Source organism: Scylla paramamosain, chromosome 23 (genome assembly GCF_035594125.1).
Source record: "Scylla paramamosain isolate STU-SP2022 chromosome 23, ASM3559412v1, whole genome shotgun sequence".
In the NCBI taxonomy this organism is placed as follows: domain Eukaryota; kingdom Metazoa; phylum Arthropoda; class Malacostraca; order Decapoda; family Portunidae; genus Scylla; species Scylla paramamosain.
The window spans coordinates 16,790,264-16,810,754 of NC_087173.1; the positions used below are offsets into that span (position 1 = coordinate 16,790,264).

Sequence of the window (20,491 nt, forward strand, 5' to 3'; positions counted from 1 at the left end):
TGGCATAGCACAGCTGGCCATATACATCTATAGCAAGGCCCAGCAGCAAACAATGGCTTACCACTGCCCCTTCATAATGAGACTGTTCCTTACTAACCAATATCATACAAACACCTACTTAATAACTAATGGTTCTTAAATAATTAAAAATAATTTTCTCAAGTAAAAAATTCCTGTCTAAATATCATTTAGCTGAGGAAGTGCAATAAGGTAAATGCACAACCTTAAAAGAAAGATTATTAGAAAACTTAAGTTTGGATTATTTTACCATATACTAAGAGGATGAGGAACTTATCAAAAATACCTGAAAAGCACCTGGTAAGAGAAGATCTGTGGGGCAACAGAAACAAGATAGAGACATGGAATATTGGTGGAGTTACAGAGAACAGAAGGAACGGAAGTTACAATGGAAGGAAACAACTAGAGGAGCCTCACACACGTGGCCAACCCTTCACACTCAGGAAATGTTAAAGGGGGAAAGTTAGGAAGGCTGGACCTGTCAAGTATTTTAACCTATAAAGCATTTTCCTACAAGTGTGGAAACTATCTAAAAATAATAATGTTGCCAATAATGTGATGATGGCCACCATGCACGAGTCAAGAGGTTGGGTGCACACCACAGCATGCTGGCACCCACCTGCCGGATGGTCATGATGATGATGAACACCACTGGCCCAAACACTGATATGGTGTAGTAGATGAACAGCTGACCTGTGGCAGAACACACCTGAGGAGACAAGGCATACAGCATAGCAAACATCTAAACATCTAAACAATAAGTGTTCATAGGAAAATATTTTCCTTAGCACAAATAAGAACCAAATCATGTTAAAGAATCTTTATATACAAAATGAAATGCTATCAAAAGACAATCTCAGCAGAACAACAAGAGACACAACACTCACTGAGAGAATGAGACTGTCCCAGAAGAATGCAGGATATGTGAGCATGAACTGCAGAGAGAGGGAGAAGGTGCCTTGCTGCATGAGGGAGGTGGTGGTCAGCAGGCACGAGAACAGGTTCACCCCACACATCATTTGTACTGAGGACATCTTATGCTGGGTGAACAGCTCCCCCTGCCAGTTTGAGGTGAAGGCATCAAAGGACATGTAGCCCACCAGGATGATGACGCCGGACATGGTGGTGCTGCTGCTGGTGGCTGTGGGAAGGCACGGGCTGAGCTTCATCATCATTCTTAAGCGCGCACACACACACACACACACACACACACACACACACACACACACACACACACACACACACACACACACACACACACACACACACACACACACACACACACACACACACACACACACACATGATGACACTGCTAGCTTAGTAGTTAGCGCACTCAGCTCACAACCAAGGGGCCAGGGTTCGATCCCCTGAGGAGACGGAGATTTTTTGGGTGTGTCTCCTTTCACGTGTAGCCCCTGTTCACCTAGCAATGAGTAGGTATGGGATGTAAGTTGAGGAGTTGTGACCTCGTTGTCCCGGTGTGTTATGTGTGAGTGGTCTCGGTCCAACCCAAAGATTGGTCAGTATGAGCTCTGAGCTCTTTCCATAGGGGGACAGCCAGCTGTCTTGAGAGAGACCAGCAGCAGACTGTACAGTGAATACACACACACACACACACACACACACACACACACACACACACACACGTGGATAAAATTGTGTAGTATTACAGATTCTGATGCAGTAACTTCATCAGCGTGGGTGATACAGACACAGGAGTGTTGTCACTCAACAATGATCTCACTTAGTGATTAGTACATACAATTATTCCCAATTCACTTCAATACATGTGGCAAACTGACTTTGTATTCCAAGATCTATATTAATTTGTAAAATACCAGAGTATACAAATAAAAGAAATGCCCTATCTTACAGATAAATTTGGGTTCCGACAGGAATACAGTCAATTTGCAATATGTTTTCAAACCACAGGAACACATGAGCACACAAAGTACTGACAGCATTACCTAGTGACAGTGTTACCAGGTGTGTGTGTCTCAGGTGGCAACACTGCACCCGAGTCCACGATAAAGAGCGCAGTAATTTTAGGATATCTAATGAAGTATTATGTACAATAATCTTTACACAGACAGGAAGATCAAGACAGACTCAGGCTACAAGATCCTAAACATTGTGTGAATGTTGATATGAAATACTTTACTTTGGTCAGTATGTTTTCTAGTTAACAATTTATGTAGCTCATCTTACAGAGACTGATGCATTTTCCTTCCAATATACTGATTATCTACATTTCTCAAGACCCCACATTACTTTCTCTCATAAATAACATAGGAAATAGAATCAGTAATGATGCCAGTAAGAAAAATGAGATGAGGGCATATCACCCACATCACAATAAATAGAAACAGTACCAAAGTAGACACACACATTACTAAGTGGGATCATCAAAAGATTTAATAATTTTTAGTGAAGCACAGTGTACACTTACTGCCATGAGCTTCTGTTGAGCCAAGAAGGAACAGTGTCATCCCAATGGATATCAACACTGCTGTCACATACTCATAATACTCATACTTCTTGGAAGCAATTATCTTGCCCATTATCATTGTAGGAATAACCTTTGATGCCTTGGCCAGCACCTGAGGGAGAGAAGAACAATACAGTGCCACCACTCACACCACTGTAGCCACACTGGACAAGACACACCCCAGGCAAACTTGGCCCACAGGGTATTTCCTGTAGCCCACTTAATGCATTTAATTTTAATTAAATTTATTTTTATTGAAAACAATGGAGAGCTTTTAGAACTAATCCGCCAGATGCTGTCGCTGCTGCATGTCCCCTAGTGACATGAACTAAAATATTGTTATTGTAAATCCTACGTGCATACAGATGCTCAGAACATTGATCATTATGATACTTTTGAAATTCTGCATTGACTTTTAAATATCTTGCATGGATAATTTTGAGAGAAGTTGGTCAAAACAGAAATATTTTTTGTGATTATTTAGTAATACTGTAATCAATATTTTAAAATACGGTATATTACAAGTCTAAAATCTATTGATTTGGACAAAGAAAAATAAGAAATAAGGCTGTACTATATAGTAAGACATAACATACTCAGTAACATGGTGATACACGGATATAGTTATTTTGGTGGAGATTTTAGCATCTCTTTCAGGAAGTGAGTGACATGGCAAACTAATAAAACATCAAAATAAACATCTCTCAGGACTGCTCTGACATAACGGGAGAGGAATACAGGAAGCCACAGGTTCATGGAGCAGTGGCATGGACACTGCAGCAGGACTACGTGTTTGTTACCTTCAACTAAGACAGGCCAGTCAGATGTTTGTTTTGGTTAGATATACAGCATTACTTTCACCAGGACACTCAAGTTGCCTATTTTCAACTGAAATTGTTGTTTCCATATACTAGGAAGTTGATCTATGTAATTTGGGGCTTTAAGTGGTACAACATGTTGTCTTTGTCTTCATTTTTTTACTGTCATCTGCATTAATATGCTTCCAATCAATGGTGTACTTTTTTGGAAATCTGGAGATGACCAAACAAATCTAAATGCCAATTCACTAGAAAATCAACTTTAATACTTTTTCTCATGAATACAGTTTGATTTTACCTGTGTTATTACTTAGAAAGAATTGTGTAGAAAAGTATATTATATAAATTCATTGCATCTTTATGTATATAGAATGACACTGTAGACATATTTGATATTGTTCCTGTGTGTGAGAAGGGAACATGTCTGGTGGTGCTGCCTGGTGACACTCACTAGTTCACCAAACTCTCCATTGTAGATTCATCAAACAATGATATAATGGATACTTAAAAATCAGATTATATCACTAATTCTTCCTTATATCCTAAAAATGTATTCAATAATGATGAAATACATAATTTTTCATCAACCTTTTGACAATTAAAATATAAAAAATAAAAAAACAACACACTACACTAATCATAACATAGTAATCCCTCAATCATGATATTTTTCAGTGAAGATGTTAGATTCCTTAAACACAAATATTTTCAAACTACTCACAATGTGTTTCTATTTGTATGAAGTTTTAACTACTTTTGACTTTCCTCCAAGGACAAAGCAGAGAGAGATGGAACAATAAAATAAAGTGACTGCAGAATGTTGCAACACAAAAAATGTAAGATATTAAGACAAGGTGAGGGGAAGGTGTGCAGTGGAGAATGTGGTGACTGTGGTGAGGTGATGCTGAGGTGGTGCAGGCAGAGCAGGAGGAAAGAGGAGGACCATATACTCAGAGAAGCTTCACAAATTGAGGTAGTTGGAAGGGCACTGTGTGGAAGGAGGTCAGTGTGTAGAGGAAAACAGTGTGTGGAGGACAGTGTGTGGAGGAGGGCAGTGTGTGGAGGAGGGCAGAGTGTGGAGGAGGACAGCATGTGGAGGACAGTGTGTGGAGGAAGAGTGTGTGGAGGAAGACAGTGTGTGGAGGACAGTGTGTAGAGGAAGACAGTGTGTGGAGGGCAGAGTGTGGAGGAAGACAGTGTGTGGAGGACAATGTGTAGAGGAAGACAGTGTGTGGAGGAAGGCAGTGTGTGGAGGACAATGTATGGAGGAGGACAGTGTGTGGAGGACAGTGTGTGGAGGGCAGTGTGTGGAGGAGGGCAGTATGTAGAGGACAGTGTATGGAGGAGGGGAGTGTGTGGAGGACAGTGTGTGGAGGAGGACAGTGTGTGGAGGACAGTGTGTGGAGGAGGGCAGTGTGTGGAGGAGGGCAGTGTGTGGAGGACAGTGTATGGAGGAGGACAGTGTGTGGAGGACAGTGTGTGGAGGAAGACAGTGTGTGGAGGGCAGTGTGTGGAGGGCAGTGTGTGGAAGACAGTGTGTGGAGGAGGGCAGTGTGTGGAGGAGGATAGTGTGTGGAGGACAGTGTGTGGAGGACAGTGTATGGAGGACAGTGTGTGGAGGGCAGTGTGTGGAGGGCAGTGTGTGGAGGAGGACCTGAAAAGGATGAGCATCAGAAGAGATATTGCCTATGATAACAAAAAAGTGGGAGAGATAAGCAATCCAATCCCAAGAGGGAGAATAAGGACTTAAAACAAAATGATGATGATGATAATGATGACAACAACAATGATGACAATGATGATGACAACAACAACAATGATGATGATGATGATGATGGACAAGAGAAAGAAAAAGCAAGCAAGAGACCAACAACAAAACCTGAAGGAAAATGTTGATGATAACAGCAACAACAACAACAAAAACAACAACAACAACAACAACAACAACAACAACAACAACAATGGACAGGAGAAGGAGAGCAGGAGACCCCCAAACAGCACTACCCTTACCTGTGTGGGGAAGGTGACGTACTTGAGCGCCTCATACTGACACCAGGAGCTCATTATGTTGGAAAATGAGCAGTAGGAGTACTTGTAGATGGGAGCTGTGTGGCGCGGCTGGCGGCTGCAGGTGAGGTACATTGCTGCCAGCATGAAGGCCAGGATGCGATTCACAAACACAAGAAACTGAGAGTCCTTGAAGTGGCCGATGCTTCCCTCAGAGTTGTGGTATTCCTGGAAAGTATTAATAGTGTCTCACTCAACACATCCAGTGATATAAGGATAAGTACTTACATGATTTTTTCCTCTACATTAAGCCTTTTTCATAGATATGCAATGACTGTCAACAATTAAAAACTAAAAAAATCTTTATAAGTATCTACAAAAAAGAAAGGGATTAGAAGAATAGATTTTGCAATTTCTAGCTAGTATAATATTTAGATGTGGCTGCAGAACAAGAAGAAATGTCTCAGAGTGGGTAGTAATCAAGGAAAGACATGTCACATAGCAGTGAAAGAGTTCAACTCTCCCCTAAAGTATCCCTTACACAGACAAATTTTCTTTAAAAATCTGAAGAAATATTGAACATTTTTATCTTGGATATTTCCTTCAATAGAACCCTAAATTATTTATCCAATAACTCTACACTACTAATATCATTACAACATTTCTTTTCTTATTTATTTATTTATTTATTTTTGCTGTTCAAGGTGACACACAAAATCCCTTTCCCAACCAAGGGTTCACCAGCTGTGTGAATTCTGCACACCTGTGTTAATATACCAAATTTCACAAATATAAGGAGCAATCATTTCAATAAACAACTGATAAAGAAATTATTCTTATTTCTGGTCTCAAAAGACCATTACTCTGTCTCATGCAAAAATTTGGAAATATCCCTAAAAGTAATAATAACTACATTTTTTGGGGTTGCTATTATCCTTAGGATTTCTCTCTCTCTCTCTCTCTCTCTCTCTCTGTGTGTCCTGTCATCACTATAAGTTGCTGTATTCACAGCAGCAGCACAGCCTAAGTGCATGATGATTTACTACAAAGGTTATGTGAATATTACATATTTCTTATTCCTTGCATATCCTGCCAAGGTTTCCCTAATCCTAATTTTTCCATATATTAATTTCAGCAATCACACATTCATCAACCAGTAAATTTTGGGAAGCTGACTTCAATGACTGGGGGAGGAACAGTGTGTCAGGCAGCAGTCTCCCCACACTATACAAGCCAAGGTTTTCTCCTTTTCTCATTTTCAAGATATATAGTTAAAAAGAACAGAGCACTTCACATAAACTTGAGCAAGCATTTCCTCACACTGACATCAATGACATGAAGTTGTCATCATTTCACAGCACAATGTGTCATGCAGCCAGTCACCATGCAATCCCTATACCTTTTTATACATTATCTTCACCTTTTAACTATCATAACTGCATTCTGCATTTTGAATTGGTGCCTGATTTTTCTGAATATTTTCTGCAGTGATCAACTTTTCCTTAAATAAATTTTCTTATTAGTGCATTTTCTTATCTACAGTTTAAATCCATCCTGTTACATGAAAAAAGAACAGGTCTCTTCACAACCTGCACTACTGCAACCCCCCACAAGGCAGAGGTGTGCTTCACTTCCCTCTTCTTGCCTCACAGTTTGCAGTCCAGAGCAAAGCAGTTCAAAGGAACACAAGGAAAGTTACAAGAAGCCAGTAAGCCTACAAGTATCAGTTCCTCTGTATGACACACACCTATATCCACTTATCACCTTCATATCCCTACCTATAAATCTGTCCACCCTTTTCTTAGCACTGCACTAGCAACCTGATAACTGAGTCTGTTCTAGTTATTTACCACTGAGTTTGAGGACCCATCTTATCCACTGTCTCTTCCCCAACCACATATAAACACAGTAAATATTTATAAAACATATAAAATGTTATAAAAACAGTTCTTTCTTCATCTTTTGATAGTTCACAAAAGCAAGCACTACACATGGCAGGACACTGAGGATATACTAATGACAAACAACTTATGATAGCCATTCTAAGTTGCAATACACATCTGTCTCAGTGGTGACACATTTTACATTTTTATGAAGAATACAAGCCCAGTTTTTTACTATTTCTTACTTTATTAAGCTTCAACCAGTTACTTCTTGCCCTAATGATCATAAAAAGGCTGAATCATAAAAAGGAGAGATAATGTTGTAGATTCCCACTTTTGTCATGATCTTTTCCCTGCAAGACACTCAAGGAAAAGACACTTAGAGGCTAAAGAAACAGAAATAACCTCCATCATGATCTTTTTTCCCTGCAGGACACCCCAGGAAAAGTAAGACACCTGGAAACTGAAGCAGGAACTAACCTTTGTCATAATCTTTTCCTGCAGGACACCCCAAGTGAGGTAGGACACCTGGAGGCCGAGGAAACAGAAGCTGAGCTGCATACACTTTGCACTCAAGGTTTTCTCAGGTGGAAGTGACCTGGTGTGTGAGGGGTCGGTAGTGGCCAGCTTATCATAACTCTGGCCATACACACAGGAAGTGATGAGGCGAGGCACAAGGCCAGATCCTGGTGGAGTGAAGAGAGGCATTGAGACCATCAGGGACTAATTGAGAACTGTATTGTAATAAAGAGCCAAGGCCAGCCAGTCACTCAGGCCTTGGTTAAGATTATGAAGAAGTGAATCAGAACTGTATTATAATGAAGAGCCAAGGACAGCCAGTCACTCAGGCCTTGGTTAAGCAAGAAGTGAATCAGAACTGCATTGTAATGAACAGTCAAGGCTGGACAGTCACTCAGGCCTTGGTTAAAACTATCAGGAGGTGAATCAGAATTACTGTCTTATAATGAAGTGTCAAGGCTGGCCAGCCACTCACACTTTTGGTTAACATTATCAGAAGTGAATCAAAACTGTATTATTAGAATGAATAGTGAGAGATGGCCAGTTACTCAGTCCTTGGCTAGGATTATCATGAATCAGAACTAGTGCTGTATTGTAATGAATAGGCAAGACCAACCAGTCACCCAGGCCTTACTAACATTATCTGGAAGCAAATCAGAACTACTGTTTTATAGTGAATAGTCAAGACCAGCCAGTCACTGAGGCCTCAGTGGATCACTCCAGGCCAAACTGGTGATGTGTTGGACTTGCCTTTGCTTCAAGTGTCCTGTCAGGATTCATCCTGTCAACAACTTCTAATGGCCAACTTATTCCACCTTCAGATATATTCCCTTCATGAAGCCTCAAAGGGGACACTGCAACATGACCACCTCTTCATAGGTGCTTATATGTATTGCAAAGATGAGGAATGGAAATTAAGTCTCTTCTCGAGAAAATTTTCATGTTCTCAAAAACAATAAAAGCTTGAGAAGCATTTTTACTTTTTTTTGCATTTTGTTATTTCAATTCTTTTTTATTTGTATTTTTATTTGCAGGTGAGGAAGTCAAGTTATCTAAAAATATAAAACAAATAAAGCAAAGAATAACACTTATCTTTTTCTTACCTATCAGTTTGCATTAACTTGCATCCTCTTCTTCCCAAGAACATTGTGTTCTGTGTGATGCACAACTATTAGCACACTCTTCATGCAAGTAGAGAACAACACACTGCAGTGGTGACAGAAAGTAGTCGAGGAATTGAAGTAAGAGTATGAAGTACAATAAAAGAACAAAACAAGAAAGTGTTAGTTTATTTTGAAGCCAAGGGATGTGAATTACAGAAAGAATGAATGAATGTGTTAATTTCATTTCTTCTTGTGGACTTTGATGAATGGAGAAGGAATGGTACTATGTATCTGTACACCAGGCTGGCAACCCCAAACAAGGTGGCCCAAACAAACCACCAAACTTAAACACACACATCATCCACACTCTTAGCCCCAATGTCCCTGGTGGGGAAGGATGGTCTTGTGGACCACCCTACCACACCCCAGGAGCTTATGCATAGCACAGTTGGCCACATACATCCACAGGTTAAGCAAGATAAGGAAGAAAATAAGGAAAAGGTATGAAAGAAATATTGCCACAGGCACAGAAAGGCAAACATACTATTAATGATGTTAGGAGAGCACCCAGAAGGAAAGAGACTTGACAGGAACAGAGACAGACAACCGGATGGAGAGAGAAGCACAAACTCACCCGCTCTTTCTATGTATTTAGATTTCTTGAAGTACCAGATGAGGAAGTACCCTGGCACAAACACTGTAGCATAGCACAGTAGGTTGAGAGTGAGACTTCCCACCCAGGACTCAGAAAGGCCGGCCAGCGTGTAGTCCGTCATTCTAGTCTGGTTCTGAAATAAAAGCCACATGCAGTACACTCATCATCACCATTTCATTTAACATCCTTATTTTCCTTTCTAGGGCTAAACAGCTTTTGAGTCTCCCACTTCTTGTAGCCATAAATGATTCCTTCTCTGATGTGCAGCTTCCTCATGTCTTCTTTAACACTCCCACTTGTCTCCTTCCATCTAATGCCAATTCCAATAATGACACCCAAGATGGTCTACATTATATAATGTCTCCAGGTCTTCTTTAGTCTTTCCACTTGTCTCATTTGAACAACCTCAAATGCCCATAATGACACTCTAAATAGCATGTACAGGGTGCAGAAGAAATACCTCCCATATTTTTCCTTTTGTTAACCTTTAAAATATGGGAGCTATCTCTGCCACACCCTGTATCATAAAAAAGCACCAACATCAAGTCATTCTGTCAGCTCTGCTTCCTGCCTTGTAAAACCTCAAAGCAAGCAAGAATCAGACAGTCTCAATACACATTCACTAACACCTGCTTTGGCTTCTCTTCAGAAAATTCACCATTACAATCACAGTCAGATGTCTTGTCACCTGCCACCATCACCTCCACTGTCCTCCCTTAATATTTGGTACTTTAATCTCCTTAGAATTAGAACCTGTCATATTACCTCAGCTTTAAGTCTGTAAATATCCTCAGAATTAGAATTTATAATGTTCCAGCAGCCTTAAATCCTTTCACCACCACAGAGTTAGATTTATCATGTGTCAAGTTCTGTAAGGTGACTACCAGCACACCAAAGGGTTTAAAATTAAGCTGAGCCTATTAAGTTAGTGGAAAGGAACATGGCACATTAAAAGATTTTTGGCTACAACAGTATAATGAGCAGGATGTTGTTCTGGAATCATTGCCACCAATTGCCATAATTTTGTTGCCAAGGGCAACAAAATTATGATAAAAAAAAAAAAAAAAAAGCCCACTTAAAAGCCAGTTCCCAAGAGACTGCTGAACAGAAAAAAAAACAGATGACAGAGAATAAGTTTCTTGAAACCTTCCTCTTGAAAGAGTTCGTCACAGGAAGGAAGAAATACATAAGCAGGTAGGAAGTTCCAAAGGGATGAATGATTGAGAATACTGGTAACTGTTGCATTAGGGAGGTGAATAGAACAGGGATGAGAGAAAGAAGAAAGTCTTGTACAGCAAGGCTGTGGGAGGAGGGCAGGCATACAGTTAGCAAGATCAGAAGAGCAGTTACTTTGAAAATAGCAGAAGAAGATGGCAAGAGATGCAACATTGTGGCAATGAAAGAAAGGCTGAAGACAGTCAGTTAGAGGAGAGGAGTTGATAAGATGAAAAGCTTTTGATTCCACACTATAAAAGAGCAATATGAGTGGAACCACCCCATACATAGATGGATAAGGTTCCTGTACAGAGTTAGCAGCTGAGGAAAGTGGCAGAGACGACTCAGAACACCTAACTTTGTGGAAGCTGTCCTCTCCCCATGCCCACCAGCCCCGTGCAACCACTCTACTCAGGACAGCGGTCCCCCCCACCACCCACTGACTGGCCACCAGCTCGTTGGTCCATCGTGGGTTACACAAAGTTACCATGGATGAAAGACTGTGATTCTTTCTTAGCCTTACATATTTAATTATATTTCATTAACAATTATTTTATTCCATTCATACATTTATTTGTTTACTTTATTTATTCATTTTAATTTTCTATATATTCATTTTATTTTCATTTTCTTTTTTTATTACCTACTTGTTTACTTTACATCATTTTATTTATTTATTTATCTATTTTGTAAGCAGGAAATAAAAGAAGTTTCTCACTTTATTTTTATGTGTTCCTGTCATCTACCCTTATGAATCCTTTACTTACTTTCAGAAGGAGGAAATCCATTAGTAATACCTTGAGGAGTGTGGGATGAGACTGAGCAAAAATGCTACTGAACACGCTCTGGTCCGCTGCTTCATCAAGACACCTGTTAACCACTTGTGCTCAGAGTATCATGCATATATTCATACGAGTATATTCACTTCAATAAATATACAAACATCTGCTCTGCTGTCTCTTTAGCCCATGCATGTACCAGAACTGTAACTCAAATGGTACTGAATAGTCTGCCATCTTAGTACTAACACTGCAACTCTTGAGGCATTCATAAATACACATAAATCACTACCTGCCTAATCCTTATACAAATCATATCTCATCATCTAATCAGAATCCCTATCCATATCATAACCCACATCCTAATCCTGCCATGGTTCCTGCACTCCAACACAACTCATGCACACTGAGCTGCCTGAGTGTGGCCCTCTATGGGGACCTCCTTCAAGGGTCACACTAAACACCAGGAAGAAAGCACAACTAAAAAGAAGAAAAAAATATAATTTCACCAAAAGTGACATAAATGTAGAAAAAAATACGAGCCGTTACTTAACAAAATTTTCACATCAATCTATGAAATCTGATCTTTTTTTCAACCAATGGAGATTTTTTTCTACGCAAAAGCCATAAATTTTATAACACACAATTTCATCTATCTATATACCAATCCCACACAGGCAGTCCAAACAAAGTACCACACTCATACACACACACACATCATTCACACTAAGCATTATCAGCCCCTGGTGGAAAGAATTAGTCTCGTAGCCACCAACCAGGGGCCTAGGCATAGCACAGCTGGCCACATACTTTACCACAATTTCAGAGATCATAAAATAGTGAAGAGCATTTCAAAACAAAATCTAACTTAACATTATAACCTCTTGGCTGGCAGCAGGAAGCATTGCCCCTTTAACTGATGGAGAAGGAAGACAAGTCAGACAAGCAAGACTTTCTACATTCTCTCACCTTAACTGTCCACCCCTCTAATGCAAGAGTTAACCAGTATTCTCAATCATTCATCCCTTTTCTGGTAAACTCTGGGACTCCCTGCTTGCTTCTGTACTTCCTCCTTCCCATGACTTGAACTCTTCCTTGGTTGATCCTTTTGACCATTTTTGGGGGAATGGCATCTCAGTGGGCCTTTTTTTTTTTTTTTTTTTTTTTACTTTTTTGTTGTCCTTGGCCAGTACCCCTCTTACATAAAAAAAAAAATGGCAAGGTAAGAATTGTAACTCCAATACCATGACAGACAGAAAACAGAAGACCAAAGTTACAAACCAGCCCAGTAGGAGCACTTCCACCCTGCCTTCACAGCTTACCATGTATGCTATTAGAATGACCAAGATCACCTCGTGCCACACTCTATACAGCGGCATCAAATTCAGTGGTGACATTGCAGTTTCATACAATATTTTCATTTTTCTTTTATGTTTCTTAATGTGTAGTAAGTCCGGGCACCTGGGAGAGCAAAGTGTTAGGGTGGAGGAACTAAATATATATGTACTAACACCAAGTGGAGGCTTCATTCACTCTAGCCCCTCCCCCATAGGTCAAGTTAACTGCCAAGCTTGTCTCTCAGCACTGCATCAAATTAACTGTTGTGCTGCAATCTCAGTGTAAATCAATTTACCATGCTTCAATCTATGGCCCATTTAAGTCAAGCTAATGGCAGTAACTCACTTTCTCATTAATGCAAGTCAAACTAATTCATGCTTCTGTCTTTTTGTCAAACAGGCCAAAACAAACATCCAAGCTTCAATTTCTTGGCCAAACAAACTTCTTTGCTTCAGTCTCTTGGCCAAACAGCCGAGCTTCAGTCTCTTGGCCAAAACAAACAGCCGAGCTTCAGTCTCTTGGTCAAAACAAACAGCCGAGCTTCAGTCTCTTGGCCAAACAAACTGCCGAGCTTCAGTCTCTTGGCAAAACAAACAGCCGAGCTTCAGTCTCTTGGCCAAACAAACAGCAGAGCTTCAGTCTCTTGGCCAAACAAACTGCCGAGCTTCAGTCTCTTGGCAAAACAAACAGCCGAGCTTCAGTCTCTTGGCCAAAACAAACAGCCGAGCTTCAGTCTCTTGGCAAAACAAACAGCAGAGCTTCAGTCTCTTGGCCAAAACAAACAGCCGAGCTTCAGTCTCTTGGCAAAACAAACAGCAGAGCTTCAGTCTCTTGGCAAAACAAACAGCCGAGCTTCAGTCTCTTGGCCAAAACAAACAGCCGAGCTTCAGTCTCTTGGCAAAACAAACAGCAGAGCTTCAGTCTCTTGGCCAAAACAAACAGCCGAGCTTCAGTCTCTTGGCAAAACAAACAGCCGAGCTTCAGTCTCTTGGTCAAAACAAACAGCAGAGCTTCAGTCTCTTGGCCAAACAAACAGCCGAGCTTCAGTCTCTTGGCCAAACAAACAGCCGAGCTTCAGTCTCTTGGCCAAACAAACAGCCGAGCTTCAGTCTCTTGGCCAAACAAACAGCCGAGCTTCAGTCTCTTGGCCAAACAAACAGCCGAGCTTCAGTCTGTTGGCAGTACAAGTCAAACTTAGTATTATGGTTCAGTTCCTGAGCAATGCAAGTCAAACAAACTGCCATACCTCAGCCTCTTGGTTTTGCAGGTCAAACTAACTACCACTGTAATCACTACCACCCTACTGAGCATCCCACTTAGTGTCAGGCAGCACTTGCTTCCCCCACCCCAAGACTCCACTTCACCACCACAAACTTGCTGCAGGTCACCACTCCACTCACTACTGTGGGCCCCTCCTGGGTTATGTGACCACCACTTGACAGCAATAAATGATACACACTTGTCCAAATACTGGCTACTGAGACTTCTACTTACCCACAAGGGGGAAGGTAATGCAGTGCCACACTTGGCACCACAGTTCCACACTAGTCTGGAAATCATGCATCCCTACAGCACTGTTCTGCATGGTTACTGACGCATGGCCATTGGTTACTGACACATGGAGAAGGATATTGGAGTGAGCAGTGATGATGGGCTAGCATTCTCAGAGCATTTTACTGAGAAAATAAAAAAAGCTAACAAGACTGTGGTGCTCATAAGGCAAACATTTCTTCACTCAGAAGCATCAGTATTCATGCCATTGCCTACAGCTTGGGTAAGCCAACACTTCAGTATGCCAGTCAAGTGTGGTGTCCCCACCTGGTGAAAATGCAGAGGTGATTGAGAATGCACAGAGGGAGTGACCTGAGCAACTTGCCCTGCCTGGATGAACTGATTTTCAAGTCACTCCAGCCTCCCACCCTGGTCACTCCAGCCTCCCACCCTGGTCACTCCAGCCTCCCAGCACCCTGGTCACTCCAGCCTCCGAGCACCCTGGTCACTCCAGCCTCCCAGCACCCTGGTCACTCCAGCCTCTCACCCTGGTCATTCCAGCCTCCCATCACCCTGGTCACTCCAGCCTCCCATCCTGGTCACTCCAGCCTCTCACCCTGGTCACTCCAGCCTCCCAGCACCCTAGTCACTCCAGCCTCCCACCCTGGTCACTCCAGCCTCCCAGCACCCTGGTCACTCCAGCCTCCCATCCTGGTCACTCCAGCCTCTCACCCTGGTCACTCCAGCCTCCCAGCACCCTGGTCACTCCAGCCTTCCAGCACCCTGGTCACTCCAGCCTCTCACCCTGGTCACTCCAGCCTCCCACCCTGGTCACTCCAGCCTCTCACCCTGGTCACTCCAGCCTCCCACCCTGGTCACTCCAGCCTCTCACCCTGGTCACTCCAGCCTCCCACCCTGGTCACTCCAGCCTCCCACCCTGGTCACTCCAGCCTCTCACCCTGGTCACTCCAGCCTCTCACCCTGGTCACTCCAGCCTCCCAGCACCCTGGTCACTCCAGCCTCTCACCCTGGTCACTCCAGCCTCTCACCCTGGTCACTCCAGCCTCTCACCCTGGTCACTCCAGCCTCTCACTCTGGTCATTCCGGCCTCCTTGTTTACATATGAAATCATGACAAGCATTGGTGGAGAGTAACATTCTTCTCTGTTGTGACATTGTTTATTTTTAACTGTTGCCAAAACAACTTTAAGATTGGTTAAAAGGACAATTAGGAAAGTCATTTGACTTTTATTTATATTTTCAATATTCCTTATATTTTTATTATTGTATTATTTTTTTAGGTTTTATTGTGTGATTTTGTCAATGACTTCATCCATATACACAAAAGCCATTTTGTCATTGACTTACAGTAAAGTAAGAACCAGTTTATACTTTCCTAATGCTATCTTGTGCCAAATACAATGCATTATGATAGTTTTATTTGTATTTTCAGCATTTTATTAGTATTTTCCTTAATGGTTTAGCTGTAAATGATGACTTTCCTAATTGTCCTTTTAACCAATCTTAAAGTTGTTTTGGCAACAGTTAAAAATAAACAATGTCACAACAGAGAAGAATGTTACTCTCCACCAATGCTTGTCATGATTTCATATGTAAACAAGGAGGCCAGAATGACCAGAGTGAGAGGCTGGAGTGACCAGGGTGAGAGGCTGGAGTGACCAGGGTGAGAGGCTGGAGTGACCAGGGTGGGAGGCTGGAGTGACCAGGGTGAGAGGCTGGAGTGACCAGGGTGGGAGGCTGGAGTGACCAGGGTGAGAGGCTGGAGTGACCAGGGTGCTGGGAGGCTGGAGTGACCAGGGTGAGAGGCTGGAGTGACCAGGGTGCTGGGAGGCTGGAGTGACCAGGGTGCTGGGAGGCTGGAGTGACCAGGGTGCTGGGAGGCTGGAGTGACCAGGGTGCTGGGAGGCTGGAGTGACCAGGGTGCTGGGAGGCTGGAGTGACCAGGGTGAGAGGCTGGAGTGACCAGGGTGCTGGGAGGCTGGAGTGACCAGGGTGCTGGGAGGCTGAGTGACCAGGGTGCTGGGAGGCTGGAGTGACCAGGGTGAGAGGCTGGAGTGACCAGGGTGAGAGACAAAAAAAAGTCAATGACTTTTTGCTAATGTGTTTCTGTGTGGTCAAATTCCCAGTCACTGTAACACCTAGATCCTTTTCCTCTTTTGCTACACTTAACCTTTCACCATTCAACACATAACTTCCTTCTTTAGATTAAATTTCACTGCCCATCTATGACTCCACTCTGTGTGCATGCATGCGTGTGTGCATGCGTGTGTGTGTGTGTGTGTGTGTGTGTGTGTGTGTGTGTGTGTGTGTGTGTGTGTGTGTGTGTGTGTGTGTGTGTGTGTGTGTCAATGGTAGTGGTGGTGATGATGATAATAATAATTAAAAAAAAAATATATATTAAGAAGCAGAAGAGCAACAGCAACAAAAAAAATAAAGAAAAAAGTGTGTGTGTGTGTGTGTGTGTGTGTGTGTGTGTGTGTGTGTGTGTGTGTGTGTGTGTGTGTGTGTGTGTGTGTGTGTGTGTGTGTGTGTGTGTGTGTGTAAATAGTTAACAGTTAACCAATAAAATAAAAGAGAAAGCCTCTCTCTCTCTCTCTCTCTCTCTCTCTCTCTCTCTCTCTCTCTCTCTCTCTCTCTCTCTCTCTCTCTCTCTCTCTCTCTCTCTCTCTCTCTCTCTCACATGCTGTGGAAAGGACAGAAAGCAGTGCAGTCATTCATGATGTGTAATTTACAACCACAGAATATGCATACTGTACTGTACCCATGGTTTCTGGCAGTGAGCACTTAACGCTTTACCAGTTTTTCAAGTTCCCTGCAGACCATATGGCAATAATCCTTCTGAGACACACCAAAAGCACAAATTTAATGTTGCCACTGGTCACACCCTCACACTGCAACACCTGCTGCCAGTGTCTTACTCTGGCACAGCAATCAGCACATGGGGAGGAAGCTGTGACCAAAATGTGATTCTATGCAGGGTTTTACTCCAAAGTGGCTTTGCTTCATATTACTTCAGACTATCTTGTGTTCAGAGACCCACACAACCGTAGGTCTGTGCTGTTGTGAATGGTCATTGTGTTTTCTTTTTTTTTTTTTCCCTCCATGCTTGTCTATTATTATTTCCTTATTTATGTATATGAATGGAACTATAAGGATACATTTTCCACATTTCTATTTACTTTAACAATATATATATATATATATATATATATATATATATATATATATATATATATATATATATATATATATATATATAACATAACCACTTGATGGATTCACACACATGCAGGCATCCAGGGGGGCCAGAGTGACTTGGGAACTAGGTGGCTGGAGTGATTTGTTCCATAAGAAGTGGGGAGGCTGGTCTGCCCACTGCGGTATATGGATCATGGGGTGACTGAACTGAGGATTTCATAACCATAACCAGGAAATGTAACAGGGAATGAACTGCAGGTTTCTTCACTGAGGCATGGCAACACAGCACAGGAAACACTAAAAAGATCTACAAGCTAAGAGCTGGGCCTTGCTTGTTGACGACTTGACCTGCCTGCCAGAGTGGGTGGTGAATGCAGCCTCAGTGACAACATTTGGGTCCAGATTGGATAAATTAAGGAAAAAAACAGCCAGAATTTAATTATATGGCACAGTGACACCACACGCGGCCAACAGACAGGCAGTACTGAAGCTGCCACACTGGAGCCGCAGGAACACCAGGGGCTCCTCCAGGGAAATATTTATGTAACTGACCCACGCAGGCCAGGACAGTGCCACACAACGAATTACCGACGCCTGGCACTGAATAGCCACACTGTTCTGGCACTCCTGTCGTCCTGCGGCACTGTTCTGCTTAGTAACACACACACACACACCATGCAAGTAACAGTGATAAAATTAAACTACTTACCCAGGGTGACCCGTCCTAGTAGAGATCGTCAAGGTGTCACGGTGTCTTATTCTTGTTCTTCTTCCTTTGACCTCTTCTGCTTTGTGTCTGTTCTCAGGTCGTGCACTCCCAGCTTCCCCTGTCCCGCGCACCGCGTTCCTCCCTGTTTCACAACGCTTGCCCTGTCTTGCCTGTCCCGTCAGTCAGTCAGTGTCCCGGCGGCTGTGTTGTGTTGACGTACGCACCGTGACGTCACTAGGCTAGCCACTACGAGCCTGTAATATTTACTTTAGCCAAGATAGACATTTATTACTTGTGCATGGATTCAACTGCAATAATTATTGTTCCTAAAATATATGAGTAATTTACGTGTATTAATTTTAGAGACAAGTAGTATTTTATTTATAATTAAAATTTGAAGACGTAATATTTATGCCCATTAAATGCATATATCTTCAAATGCAATTAACATAGTTACAAAAATATATAGGTAATTTATGGGTATTAATTTTGCAGATAAATAACTTTTCACTGATAAGTAAATTACAGATAAGGAACCTCTAATATGTACTTTGCAATTTATGATACACATTATATCTTAAAATGCAACCAATATAATCCCTAAAATATATAAAAGTAATTTATCGGTATTCTATTCAGAGATAATATGTAATTTTTTACAGATGTGAGAATCTATGATATTTACTTAGGCATCTATATCACATATGTATCTTTCAATATAGCCCCTGAAATATGCAGGTAGTTACTAAATATTTATTTTTTACAGCTCGGAGATCAATACTTGGGCGTCACTTTGCCAATATTGAAAGAGTACGAACCTATAATATTTACTTAAACATCATTATTATATTTATACATACATCTTTCACTGTACTAAATATACCCTTTAAAATAAGTAAATACCTATTTTTCTGAATACTCACTCTATTCATAAATTTCTTCATAGTTATCTCGAAACATTTAGGCTTTGAATTCCATATCAACAGAAATCAGATATATCAATTAACTCACTTTAATATTAAGACAACCTGCATTTCAGACATGAACCAGAGCCAGCTGTCGCTCCTGTCTTTACAACTTTTTTTTTTTCCTTATGTCAACAGGAGCGCGTGGTCTGGCGGGCCGGCGAGCCCTCCCAGCTGTCAACTTTAACACGCAGCTGTGCTTATGCCATAGACAGAATCAGGTGGTGCACAGGTAGACACAGGTACACACAGGTGGAGAGAGGGCGGCTGCTGCACACATCATTCGTGGGTCTGAACTGGGAGTGAAGAGAAGATGGAGGAAATATTGAAAAAAAAATAAATAAAATAGCAGACAGGAAATTAAAGAGTCTGAGAGGCCCACTGGCCAAGGTCAACAAAAAGAGAGAAAGAAGGCCCACGGAGAGAAAAGCAAGCACAGGGAAAGCTATATAGTTTAAGGGGAACATGTACTAAGGAGTCTAGACAAGAAGAACAAGCACTGGGGAAGTTGGTGCAAGAGGAATGAATAAAGTGAATAAAGAAATTAAGCCAGAAGTTAAGGAGATTAAGAACCTTAACACGAAATGAAGGAACTCTCAAAATAAGGGACTTTTTTTTTGATGGCAGGGAATGGAGGGCTCAGGAAAGGACACATCAGAAGAAAAGGGTCTAGAAATTGATAAAATAAGGGAACCATGACGAAGGGAATAGAGGAAAGGACGGAAGCAATGCACTTGGCGTGGAAGGGAATGACTGGGCGAGGCAGCACGGCATAAGGAAGGGAGGGAATGAAAGGAGCACAACCATAGCATTACAAGGAGTGGCAGGGGAGTGCTGGGATGGGTTGGGCTGGAGCGGGCAGGGCGGCAGGGAGCGGCAAGGTTGGGGGATCAATACTTGGGCGTCACTCTGCCAATATTGAGCGGTTTCCTGCCGTCCCGCGTTGGAGGCTGAGCTGCCGCAGGACCCCGCCCGTCTTGTGCCACTTACCTATATAAGCCGAGCACCAGGCGGCCCAGCACGGCTCCTCTTTTGTACAGGACAATGCTTCCCTATCTCTCTCTCTCTCTCTCTCTCTCTCTCTCTCTCTCTCTCTCTCTCTCTCTCTCTCTCTCTTTACGCAAATAGCCACTGTCACACACACACACACATACACACACACACACACACACACACACACACATACTAGAAGCACAGGTGGATGTATATATCTAAACTACTACTACTACTATTACTACTACTACTACTACTACTACTACTACTACTACTACTACTACTACTA

At 42.1% G+C, this 20,491-nt stretch overlaps 2 protein-coding genes across 3 annotated transcripts in view; one reads left to right on the plus strand and one right to left on the minus strand.

Moving 5' to 3' along the window:
• The window catches only part of LOC135112291 (adenosine 3'-phospho 5'-phosphosulfate transporter 1-like), a 49,586-nt gene that overhangs the window by 3,384 nt on the left and 25,711 nt on the right, over positions 1-20,491 (minus strand). Inside the window, exons 3-10 of one of the 2 annotated variants that reach the window (XM_064026598.1) lie at positions 19,256-19,505; positions 18,245-18,510; positions 9,474-9,627; positions 7,698-7,903; positions 5,338-5,562; positions 2,471-2,621; positions 906-1,159; positions 638-727 (exon numbers count right to left, since the gene is read on the minus strand). In XM_064026598.1, the coding sequence (XP_063882668.1) occupies positions 638-727; positions 906-1,159; positions 2,471-2,621; positions 5,338-5,562; positions 7,698-7,903; positions 9,474-9,615 (1,068 nt within the window). In that variant the 5' untranslated portion in view covers positions 9,616-9,627; positions 18,245-18,510; positions 19,256-19,505. Of the gene's footprint in view, positions 1-637; positions 728-905; positions 1,160-2,470; positions 2,622-5,337; positions 5,563-7,697; positions 7,904-9,473; positions 9,628-11,476; positions 11,580-18,244; positions 18,511-19,255; positions 19,506-20,491 lie in introns of those variants that run through there. The other variant, XM_064026599.1, reaches the window with a different exon arrangement.
• On the plus strand, positions 14,445-15,471 carry LOC135111946 (placenta-specific protein 4-like). The gene is made up of 2 exons (XM_064025625.1): positions 14,445-14,462; positions 14,782-15,471. The coding sequence occupies exons 1-2, from the start codon at positions 14,445-14,447 to the stop codon at positions 15,469-15,471; spliced, it is 708 nt and encodes a 235-aa protein (XP_063881695.1).